Source organism: Nyctereutes procyonoides, unplaced genomic scaffold (assembly GCF_905146905.1).
Source record: "Nyctereutes procyonoides isolate TBG_1078 unplaced genomic scaffold, NYPRO_anot_genome, whole genome shotgun sequence".
Classification (NCBI taxonomy): domain Eukaryota; kingdom Metazoa; phylum Chordata; class Mammalia; order Carnivora; family Canidae; genus Nyctereutes; species Nyctereutes procyonoides.
In genome coordinates, this window is record NW_026575048.1 from 39,176,821 (window position 1) to 39,189,205 (window position 12,385).

At 47.0% G+C, this 12,385-nt stretch overlaps 1 protein-coding gene across 1 annotated transcript; it reads right to left on the bottom strand.

Annotated features, from left to right (window-relative positions):
* Positions 1–8,690: 8,690 nt before the first annotated feature.
* Positions 8,691–12,385, bottom strand: LOC129510878 (antimicrobial peptide NK-lysin-like). The gene is made up of 5 exons (XM_055327152.1): positions 12,293–12,385; positions 11,667–11,773; positions 11,114–11,197; positions 9,830–9,998; positions 8,691–8,773 (listed from the first exon to the last, which is right to left on the bottom strand). The coding sequence occupies exons 1-5, from the start codon at positions 12,342–12,344 to the stop codon at positions 8,691–8,693; spliced, it is 495 nt and encodes a 164-aa protein (XP_055183127.1). The 5' UTR covers positions 12,345–12,385.

Genomic DNA, 12,385 nt, shown 5'->3' on the forward strand with positions numbered 1-12,385 from the left:
CTTTGGGTGGAAAATACCTGGTGGTAGACGAGGGGCATCCAATGATTCTGAGGACACAGTAGCTGGTCCTTAGGAGGACACTCTAGCAGTCATGGCATCTAAGGCAGAAACATAAGACAAGCATGTAGGATGAATCTTGATCTGCAGGACAGGAGCCCACCTTTATGCTCGGGGTTCCAGGAATTGGGGAACAGGGTAGTAGCCCAACTATTAGAACAGGGGCTGAGTCTACAGCAAGGCAAGTTGATGGCTCCAACTTCTCTCTGGGGTACAGCTTACAGAGGAGAATTGTCTTATGAATTATAGACAATTACAATTCTGTTCACCTCATCATCTGCCTAAAAATTTTTACCGGCTCCCCAGAACCTTATAGGTAATGCCTCTACCTCTCGGCACAAATCTAGGCACACATGTAAATTTTCTCAACAGAGCATCACTGGAGTCTTATAAGGCAAGATTGTTGATTTTCTGCATCAGATAAGGAAGCCAGAGGCAGAGCAGCTGGCCAAGATCGACACTTATAACAGTAGCAGCAGAATGAAACTCATGCATGTCCGGGGCCTTGAGCTGTGCCCCAGACCACAGGCTGAGGCTCTAGCCATTTGGATGGACCCCTTCACAGGCCAAGACTGGACCCTGAGGAGGCCTGAGAACTTCATGGGACTCTGTCCCCTGAGGGTGTTGCTAGAGAGGAACATGGGCCCCCCAGACAGTATTCCTACTGCTGGAAGAAGGTTCTCTCTGAGGCTTGGTTACTGACTAAAAGTGGCATGAGGGAACTCTCTGAAGTGATAGAATTATTTATTCTGTGCTTCACAGGGATGGTGGATACTTGGTACAGACATTGTCAAAACTCAACCTAACATAACAGAGCACTTAGACAAGCTTTTTAAACATTTTAATTTTTATTTAGTTGTTTATTTAAAAAGTAATCTCTGCCCCACGTGGAGCCTGAATTCACAACCCCAAGATCAAGAGTCACACCATCCACCAAATGAGCTGACCAGGCACCCCAAAGCTTTTTTTTTTAAATAAATCACCCACAAATTCTGGGACTTCAGCTCTAAATAGTAACACATCCTTGCAGTCCCTCAACTTAAACCTTTACTCATGTTGTGCCACAGAGCACCAAGGTTGAGAGCATTGCCCCCAGGATAGGAACCATCTCCTGCTGGTTCACAGATGGCACTCTGGATGTCTGTTGAGTAAACTCCAAGGTTCTCAGCCAGATTATATAGGAAAACACATCTTACTTAAGGGCAGTCAAACCTCTAGAACCAGGAATATGTGGTTTTTTATTCCTGTTAGTGACGTGTTTTCCTATTTGGCAGTACCACAGGCATAGCACCTATCTGTCCTTATAAAGTAGGCTGGACATTTGACATGGTTTGGCCATATACCATCTACTCCTCTTTTTAACATAACTCTAATTTCCTTTAGGGTATTATCTGGCACCTACCATGTACAGTTTTGGTGGACAGTAATTCACCCAGGGATCCATTCCCCCTACTTCATTAGGCAAAAAGGTCATTCAGATCTTCTGCTGCCTGACTTCTCTTTCATGACCTTAGAACAACAACCAAATGCAGATATCTGATCCAAGCTTGACCAATTGGACTCTTTCCTAGGAATTTGGCTTTGTAGCAAAAAACACAAGGGCAGAGGAATGGAAGTTCCTTTGTCCCAGTGACTGTACCTGGGCAAGACCATGGTGCTGTCCCTATTTCCAAGACCCTCTGAGCTGCATGGCTCCTGACTTTAAGCTTGGTTCTAGGCCACTACTTCCACCCTGTGGCATCCATCGTTGTCCAATCACTTCCCAGTTCTTAAATTAGCCTGAATCAGTTTCGAATGCTTACCATCAATGAACTCATCTGCTTCACCAGTTCATCCTAAAGAATTCCCCATTTCTTCTCTGTAGGGAAGTCCAATGTGGGACCCTTCTACCCTGAGGGAATAAACTTCCCATGATTCTTAATAAAAAGAGAAGAGGAACAAGAGGGGGAGGAGGAAGGGGGAGAGGGAAAAGTTGTTTATATAATTAGCTAAACCTAGCTATCTGCCACCTGGCAAGATCTGATCAGAACATGGAAAACCAAGTTTACCTGAGAAAGTTTTGCCATCTATTATGAAAGGGATGGGAGGGGTAAAATTTCAAGTGTTTATTCAACTCACAAGAAAAGCCAATGATTACCTACTCTCTATTGCATCATTCCTCGGATTTGTGTTGGCAACAGTGCAGGGTCAAGCTCACAGCATCAGAGGAGGGAAGAAATGATCAACTTGGTCCATTTTGGTTTCCTGTCCCTAACCATTTTCAATTGTATCAGAGCCTTCCAGTCTTGCTGTCCCTGAAGGACACATGCCCTGTTTACTTACTGTGATGGACATTTATTCTAAGTTATAAGGTCTTAAAAAACAAAATTCAACCAAGTAAATTAGAAAGATCTTATTGGCTTTACCAAAATATGGAAAGATCCCAGATGTCCATCAGCAGATGAATGGATAAAGATGTGGTATGTATATATAATGGAATATTACTCAGCATCAAAAAGAATGAAATCTTGCCATTTGCAATGACATGGATGGAACTAGGGGATATTATGCTAAGCGAGATAAGTCAATCAGAGAAAGATAAATACCACATGATTTCACTCATATGTGGAATTTAAGAATTAAAACAGATGAACAGAGGGGAAGGGAAGGAAAAAGAAAAGAAGATAAAAATTGAGAGGGAAGCAAACCATAAGAGACTCTTAACTATGGCAAACAAACAGGGTTACTGGAAGGGAAGTGGGGGAGGAAGGAGTAACTGGGTGATGACATTAAGTCAGGCACTTGGTGTGATGAGCACTGAGTGTTATATGCAACTGATGAATCACTAAATTATATCTCTGAAACTAATTTTTTTAAAAAAAGATCTTATTCAACAATTCATGAATGAGACAGCAGCAGCATCCCAGCTGGCAGACAGGAAGAACCTCCAAAGATGTGTACAAAATAAAAGATTTGTATAGGTAGAAGGGAGCAGGACAAGGAAGTTACTAGAAAAGAGTGGATTGGTTTAGGCAAGGTCACGTTCCTTTGGGAGATGGCAGAGGTCTGTGAGGCAGACGCCTTTTGTAGTGCTGACCAGTTAATGCCAGATTGACTGGTTTAAGTTTCCACTCCTGGGAGAGATTGAAACTGGAATTAAGTTAGGTATTAAGTCTTGGTTTGGTGACTTGGGCCTGCTGTCTCTTTTTTAACAAATGGAACCCAAACCCCTAACCCTTGAAGAAAGGCAGGATTGTGTGGAAGTACAGACCCAACTGCCTAGGTTCAAATCTCGAATCTGTCAAGGTTATGGGACCTTCCACATGTCCTTTCATCTCTCCATGCTTCAGTCTCCACATTTGTAAAACTGGATTCTGGGTGAATATGTGGGAAGCACCTAGAGTTGGCACCTAGAATTGGAAACTTATTACCCTGCATTACTGTGATCCTGACCTTGCCACAGTATGGCAAAATCAACCTCTATGCACTGCAGCAGATATATGCAACTCAAAGACAGAGATTGGGATAAAGAGGAACACTAGCTATATTGCTTTGCCGGGCAAAGGAGGCTGCAGCAGGTTATAGCCTTCAAAACTGCAAGCCTACCTGGAGAAATCAGCTGAGAGGAATTAATAGGGCAATACAGGATCTAACTGGTTTTGAAAGGAATTGTGTACATGCTGCCAGCCTCCTTAGTCATATCTTTAAGGTGGTACCAGGTTCATGAAACAAAAGGCTAATAAGGGAGGGGAGAGATTTACAGAGGAGAAAAAGAAGGTGACTTAGTTTATTATCAAACTTCATGGGCGCCTGGATGGCTCAATCGGTTAAGTGTCCACCTTTGGCTGAGATCACAATCGAGTCCCACATCAGGCTCCCTGCTCAGTGAGGAGTCTGCTTCTTTCTCCTCCCTGCTCATGCTCTCTGTCACTTTTGCTCTCTCTCTCTCAAATAAATAAATAAAATCTTTTTAAAAATTAAAATCAAATCAAGCTTCACTGAAGCATTAGTGCAGCTATTTTGGCTTCTGTTCAACTTTATGCTTTTAAGTGGTTTCGATAGCATCAGGCCACTTAACAGTAGGCAACCAACTGAAGCTGTATGACCTGCCTTCTATGGTTCATCTGCAGTTACACTTGTCAAAAGAAAACATTCAAGGCAGTTTCACATCTGGCATAAAAAGTATGAAATGCTCCGTGGACCCATGACCCAGAGAAAACAGTGAAAATTATTTTTAAAGCAACCATCTAGATTTTCTGGAATCTGACTAAGTGCATAGAGCAAATGAAGAAAGGTTTATTCAAGAAAATCTACTAAAACTCAGGAAGAACTACATGGAGTCTGTGGTATTTGAACCAGGACCCTCACCTACTCCCTCCCCTTGCAGCTCAGCAAGATGGAAACTCCACTCTTGTCTGGTACAGACAAGAACTCAGGCTTCTCTCTCCTCCCAGATCCCAGCCATAATGCTATCTTCCCGGCAGAGACAAACTCAAGCATTTGCCATCATGCCCCCAGCTACCTGTTGCTGAGACTAAGTCTCAGGTGAGGGTAGCTAAGAGGTGGGAGCTGTCTTCTCAGACCCTACTGGTAGGATGGATGCTGTGTTGAGTGTGGCAGGGCTGAGAATACTGGACCCACTGTTTCCTCTTGGATAGCTCATGTGCAAGGAATTCCCACCAGGACAGGCAAGCCGAGGAGGCCTGGGGTTGCAGCCTCCTGATCCATGAGCATTCAGATGCTGGAATCGGGGTGTTACTCAGAGATAAACACATCACTGTGAGACAGGAAAACTGAAGGGACCCCGTGAAAGACTCTTTTGCTACCTCTTCTTGCTAGAACCTAAACTGCCTCACTATACATGCCTTATGGGACAGGTAATGCACGTCCTCCTCATAAAGGTCAAAGATTTAATGATATCTTTGGAGTCTTCCAGCACAATAGATGACATCTAAGAAATGACCAAGTGGGGTCATCATATTCAAGGCATAAGAGACTTAGGGAGAATACCTAAACACTCCTCTTTATTTTGACGAGTTCCTAGATGCCTGAGAAGCCAGCACACCAAATCATCCTCCTCCATAAAAACTCCAGACCCCAAGAAAAGACAAGGTTCATGCTCCTTTCTTTCTGAGTCTTCAAGATGCTCTGTCTTCAATAAACTCTACTTTTACTTCCTCTCAGCTTGAGATTGATATCCATCCTGCATGAAGCCAAGGACTCTCTTGGCTGGTCCTGCAAGACCTGCTCTGGGGTCTCAGACCCAGCCAGCCTGCATCAATTGTCCCCACCACCAATACAGAGCCTTGACTCTAAGATTTCCTCCAGGAGGAAGAAACAACATAAATAGAGGACTCTAAACTCCTCCCGAAAACAAACAAACAAACAAAACAAGGTGATTTCATTTGCAACATTGTAGAGAGTTGCAAGCTTCAGAGTTCTTAAAAACAGTGGAGGTTACAATGAAAGACATTTGTTAGGAGATTGATGGATTTATTTAAAATACAGGCTAAATGTAAGCAGGTTAATTTACTGGAGAGAAATGGGGAAAGAGGAGACTCTGAAGGGGCCTCCGAGGGTCAAAACCTCGAAAACCACAAGCACTATCCCTACAAAGAAACTTCGATTTGATTGAATATCACCACAAGGAATTTATTCCCTGAGGCATGTTGAAAACAGTAATCAGTCATGAATCTGTGGAGCTTATCAATTTGATTTTGTTAGAGAAAGAGACAGAGAGCCCTACCCCAAACATCGCTAAGCAACAGTAACTGTGGGCATCCTCAAGGCAGTCCCCCTGGAGGTGTACCATCAGAGACCTCCTCTGAGAGGCAGTGCTGGGCTTCCACAAAAATTAATTCTGCAGGCCCTAAAGAAGTAAACTGGAAAATAAACTGTATTCTATAGTTTTTAGGGTATAGATCCTTTACCTTTTTGGTTAGGTTTATTCCTAGGTATCTTATGCTTTTGGGTGCAATTGTAAATGGGATTGACTCCTTAATTTCTCTTCCTTCAGTCTCATTGTTAGTGTATAGGAATGCCACTGATTTCTGGGCATTGATTTTGTATCCTGCCACGCTACCAAATTGCTGTATGAGTTCTAGCAATCTTGGGGTGGAGGCTTTGACCATCCACTGGAAAAAAGACAGTCTCTTCAATAAATGGTGCTGGGAAAATTGGACATCCACATGCAGAAGAATGAAACTAGACCACTCTCTTGCACCATACACAAAGATAAACTCAAAATGGATGAAAGATCTAAATGTGAGACAAGATTCCATCAAAATCCTAGAGGAGAACACAGGCAACACCCTTTTGGAACTCGGCCACAGTAACTTCTTGCAAGATACATCCACGAAAGCAAAAGAAACAAAAGCAAAAATGAACTATTGGGACTTCATCAAGATAAGAAGCTTTTTGCACAGCAAAGGATACAGTCAACAAAACTCAAAGACAACCTACAGAATGGGAGAAGATATTTGCAAATGACGTATCAGATAAAGGGCTAGTTTCCAAGATCTATAAAGAACTTCTTAAACTCAACACCAAAGAAACAAACAATCCAATCATGAAATGGGCAAAAGACATGAACAGAAATCTCAGAGGAAGACATCGACATGGCCAACAAGCACATGAGAAAATGCTCTGCATCACTTGCCATCAGGGAAATACAAATCAAAACCACAATGAGATACCACCTCACACCAGTGAGAATGGGGAAAATTAACTAGGCAGGAAACCACAAACGTTGGAGAAGATGTGGAGAAAGGAGAACCCTCTTGCACTATTGGTGGGAATGTAAACTGGTACAGCCACTCTGGAAAACTGTGTGGAGGTTCCTCAAAGAGTTAAAAATAGATCTGCCCTACGACCCAGCAATTGCACTGCTGGGGATTTACCCCAAAGATACAAATGCAATGAAACGCCGGGACACCTGCACCCCGATGTTTCTAGCAGCAATGTCCACAATAGCCAAACTGTGGAAGGAGCCTTGGTGTCCATCGATAGATGAACGGATAAAGAAGATGTGGTTTATGTATACAATGGAATATTCCTCAGCCATTAGAAACGACAAATACCCACCATTTGCTTCAATGTGGATGGAACTGGAGGGTATTATGCTGAGTGAAGTAAGTCAATCGGAGAAGGACAAACATTATATGGTCTCATTCATTTGGGGAATATAAATAATAGTGAAAGGGAATAGAGGGGAAGGGAGAAGAAATGGGTAGGAAATATCAGAAAGGGAGACAGAACATGGAAGACTCCTATCTCTGTGAAACGAACTAGGAGTGGTGGAAGGGGAGGAGGGAGAGGGGAGGGGTGACTGGGTGGCGGACACTGAGGGGGGCACTTGACGGGATGAACACTGGGTGTTATTCTGTATGTTGGCAAATTGAACACCAATAAAAAATAAATTATTATTTAAAAAAAAGCACAACCCTTCCTCATTCTCTCCAAGTCCACTCATCTAAATATCTATTACTGTTCATGGATTCTACGTTACACAATGAGTGACAACCTACTGTTGTCCTTACCCATTTTAATACTCCATTTGCCCCAGATTTCACCACTGAGAGTATCCTTGAACTGCTCTTGGGTTGAATCTTGGTGGATGCACCATTGCTTTTGGTGATGGCCAACATTCACTCCCTCTATAGTTACCATCCCTTTCCAGGTACCATGTCCATTCTCCCCTGAGTGACTGAGGAGGATAAACCCCACTTCTGCACCAGGGGTGTGTCCTGACTTGCTCATGCTATCCTGTCGCCCATGCCCTTGGAACCGAGGGATGGATTCCAAATAGGTGCCTGGCCTACTCCAGTCAGTGCGAACAGAGATGTCTAATGGGGCTTCTGGAAAAGAAGCCTCCATTCCCCTCACTGGGAGCAGGTACAACGTAGAATCAACAAACACTCTCTTTCTGTCTGGATGACACAGTATGAAATGTCAAGTGTGGACCTGATGAGGCCATTGCTGCTGCCCAGATGGAAGCTAGCCTGAGATCAATCTCACTATACAGAGGTGGGAGGAATGTAGACAATAGCAGAGATAACAGGACTGAAGCCTGGTGACACTACTCATTTCTGGATCATCCTGTGCCTGCAGCCAGCTATAGACTGCATAATGATTTCATTTCATCCAATAAATTGTCTTATTCATTTAAGGCTGAAGGACCTAAGATTTCTATTGCTTCCCAAGCAAAACAATCCTAAATATTAAACTTCCCAAAGCAGCAACAGAAGTTTAGAACGCATTTCAGCTCCTTAGGACGAGAGCCCTCTTAACTACAAGCCTGTTGTTCACCCTCGAAGGTCTGAGAGCTTCTGGGGTATATTCACTGTGTCCCCGGCTCTGAGAGGAGTGTGTATCTCTAGTGAGGGCATCATAAGCATCTCATGTATATGTGGGAGACCTGCAAACGTTGTCTTGTCCCCCGCTACATCCTCAGCTTCTACAACAGAGTGTGGGACATGCAATAAACATTCATTGAGTGAGTGCATAAGTCACCCAAGCCTGTCTCCGAGCCCCTCCCCTCCAGTCCCCCAAAGGAACAGAAGCTGTGGCCAAATCTTGCAAGATATTTTATTCTCCTGCCAGGGGACGACACTGCAGGGAGCTAGCTGAGAGAAACTGGAGGGTCCGTCCTGGATTTAGGAAGGCAGGAGCTGGCGGTGCTTGCTGGAGACTCTGTGCTTCTCCCCGGGGTGCAGTAAGGTCCTAGCTCCTTGGACACCTGGAGTGGGGAGAAGAAACAGCTGTGGCAGGGGTGGGGTCCCTGCAAATGTGCACTAGAGCCACCTGCCCCTGCTGATCACACCCAGAGTTACATCCTGGAACCCAATCAGGAGCCTGAGGGGGTTTGGGGTTCTGGAGATGGAAACCACAGGCTCCAATGACAGGAAGGTGGGGACCTCGCATTATGAGGTGACCCCAGATCTGCCAGCATCAAGTCCCAAAGCCTCAGTCAAGGCAAGACTGGCTGCCAGAGACACTAAGGGGCCTTTCCTGCCCCCGGTCCCACCACCCTAGCCTGATCTGTGGGCGCAGCCTGAGCAGCCCTGGAGGGAGAGGCTGCAGAGCTTCCCTGCCAGCGGGGTTCCCGAGCCCGGCTCTCGGGCCCCGGGTGTCCTGGGCGAGATGGTGCCTGGTTCCTGTTCCCCAGGAACCGCTGCTGGGCTGGGGACAGGTGTCAGTCAGGCCTCTGTCGTCTATGCCTAGCCCAGTCTGAGGCCACTTCCTTGGTGGTAACCTCCTTACACATAATCATTCACTCAAGCGTTACTCAAAATAAGGAATCAGGATTATTATCCCCTTCACAGGTAGAGACGCTCAAGTTCACAGGCGTTAAGCTACTTGCTCAAGTGCATGCTGACCAGAGATGGAGCCCTGATGTCACCCACGGTAGCCTGAGAGAAAACCCTGAACCCTTGGGGCACCTGGCTGGCTCAGTGAGTCACCTGGGCCTCTGGCTCTCAGGTTTGTGAGTTGAAACCCCACGATGGATGTAGAGACTACGTAAATTTTTTTACAAAAAATTTTAAAAGCCCAGATTCTTCATGAGTATTTCGCAACCATTCTTGTTACAGCCCACCTGCAAAACTTCTCCAGACTTCCACACAGTGAGGGGAGGAATGTGTCACAACAAGGGCGCTAGGAGGGACATGTATGAGTTGCTTATGAACTTGTCTATGACAGATGTATTTCCATGTTTTTACACCATGTTGCATATAATTGGGGATGAGATCTGGACCCTCCAGGAAGGGGTCCCTGCTGTTACCTCTGTACTCACCTACTTGAGATTTGCACATCCTGAGTGTCACACAGATATCACTGTAGGGATAACCATTCAGGATAAACTGGGCGATGCCATTCAAAATTCCGGTGATGATTTTTTGGCAGACATTTTCCACCGCTGGAATCTTTGAGCACACCGCTGTTGCAGCCTTTTCAATGGCTCCCTGAAGTAGAAACAGCACCATGACCAGAGACAAGAATTAGCTGTGCTCTGCCCCAACCACCCCCACAGATCCTAGCAGCTACTGGCCCTGGGCACCTCAAACTGTGGGCATGCTGGGAGGAGGACCTGGTGTCAGGTGGCCATGGAAGCAGAGGCTGGAGAGACCTGGATCACCCCTCATTCCCAGGCCCAAAGCCCTGATCCGGGCCTGGCCAGGAGGGGCTCAGGAGACAAGGACAGTTGGCTCTGTCCTGTGTCAGTCCCTGGTGCATCATCACCCCAGGCCCACTGTCTTGTGTGTGGAGCACAGTGCTCGCTGCTGCTCGACCCACAGTCAAGTTTGCCTACAGAGGCCTCTGAGTCCCAGGCCTGGCAGGGCTCAGGCTCAGGTGGGGTGGGGAAGGTTAGGAGAGAGAGCTTTGAGCCATGGCACGTTCCATTTTGCAGTATCGTCTACTGCCATCGCAGGAGAGAGGCTACAGCTGAGTGCCCAGGGCTGAGGGTGGGCCCTGCAGCACCCAGAAGCTGAGCAGGGTCAGGGAACAGAGGAGAAGGAGGGAGGGAGGGTGAAACGAGGCTTCCTGGGAGGAACACATCCACTTGGTCAGCACTTGCTCAGGGCCAGATGGGGAACTCAGCTCATCCCACCCCTCAGCTCCTTCAAAAAGGACTAAGGAAGTGGTTGGGGGATTAATATCCATCCCATTGCACAGAGAAGGAAACTGAGGTTCAGAAAGCATTAGCACTTGGCCCAGCCATGCAGCTAGAGGTGACAGATCTGGGGTTCATCAACCCTGACCCAGACGCCCTTGGATCCAGCCTCATAGGCTCTCCCGTGGGCACATGCAGTACGACCACAGGGGAAAGGTTCCTACCTCTCCTGGCTACAAGTTTCCTTTGACAATGAAAGAGAAAGCATCCTTACCTGCTCCCAGAGCATCCCAATTTCAAATGGTTCTCTGTAGTCCCTCCCCAGACACGGGGGGGGGGGACCTCAGATACCCTGTTGAGAAGGTCTCACCCAAACAGGGAACAGCTTCGCCCCAGGTGCCTGTCCCCAGCCCCTACTACCACCCCGGATGGTCGTTCAGATGGTTCCGCAAATCTGAAGATCACCTGAATCTGGGACGGTCCCACGCAGGTCCTCAGCCAACTAATGATCTTTCGACAAAAATTACATCGGTTGAACCGTGGGTCACTCTGTCAGAAAAAAGAAGATCCCCAAAGTGGTTTCTCAGAAATCCCTAGAATCCTGAGCAGAGATTCAGAAAGGAGCCCTTGCATCCTCCTAGGCCAGCAGGATGACCAATGATCTTTCTGTCCTGTAGGGCCTAGGACCAGCTAGCTGACTGGCCCGAGCTCACCTTCCTCGTGGGCTTAGCCGGGTGACGCACCCAGAACCTGTCCCACACCCACTGCACCTTCTCCATTCCAACTCCTGCCCCCCTTGTGTTCTCTGGTCAGACCCCAGAGGGGCCTCTCAGGGGAGGGCCCAGACAGACCAAGGTAGCCCCCCTGAACAGGCACAAGTGTGCACAAGAGCAGCGTCTTCAGCCCACTGCTCTGTCCCCCCTCCCCACCCAAACAGATGTGCAGCTATCGCCTGGTGCTCCCTGGATGCAGAAAACGAGGAGGGGTTCGGGACGTGAGCAGGGAGCCAGCAAAGAACCTGGGCAGCCTCCTGGGCCAGTCTCCTGAAGAACTGCTCTTCCTGACAAATGTCAGCCTTGGACAGGTCATCATGGTCCTCAGGGATCAGACCAGAATAGGTCAGACCTGTGGAAGAAACAGCATCAGCATCTGTCCACACGTGGAAGAGGAGGGGAAGTCAGAACTCCTGGCTGCTGGGGAGCCCAGGAGGAGGCCAGAGCCCCGGACAGGGGTGGGGCTTGGACAGGGGCCCAGGAGGCCTGTCCTCACACTGCCCTGGGGCTGCCTTGACCCAGGCTCTGTGAAAAGACATGCTTTTAAGACCTTTCTGGAAACGGGAAGAGAAGATAATACTCTCCAACTTTACCATCTGCACAAACCTTTCTGTCTACCAGTGCCTCTATCTCTATTCGCTCTCTCTCTCCCAACACGCAAACACACACACACACACACACAAACACGCATGTAAATTTTCAGAATGAACTAAAATGAAAAAAATCTCATCCCTTCCCAAGCTTGTCTTTCTTTCCCTCTTACCTTCCGCAAAGACTTCATATTAGGTGATCAAGTCCAAATCACTCTCCAGAACTGTCCCTACCCTCAGCTAAAGAGGAGCTGCCAGGATCACATGGGGAATGTCCTTACCTGGGGTGCCCAGGAGCACCGAGGCGAGGAGCAGGAGGGCCCAGGAGGTCATGGCAAGGCAGCTGCTGACACACCCTCAAACCCCCTTTATGC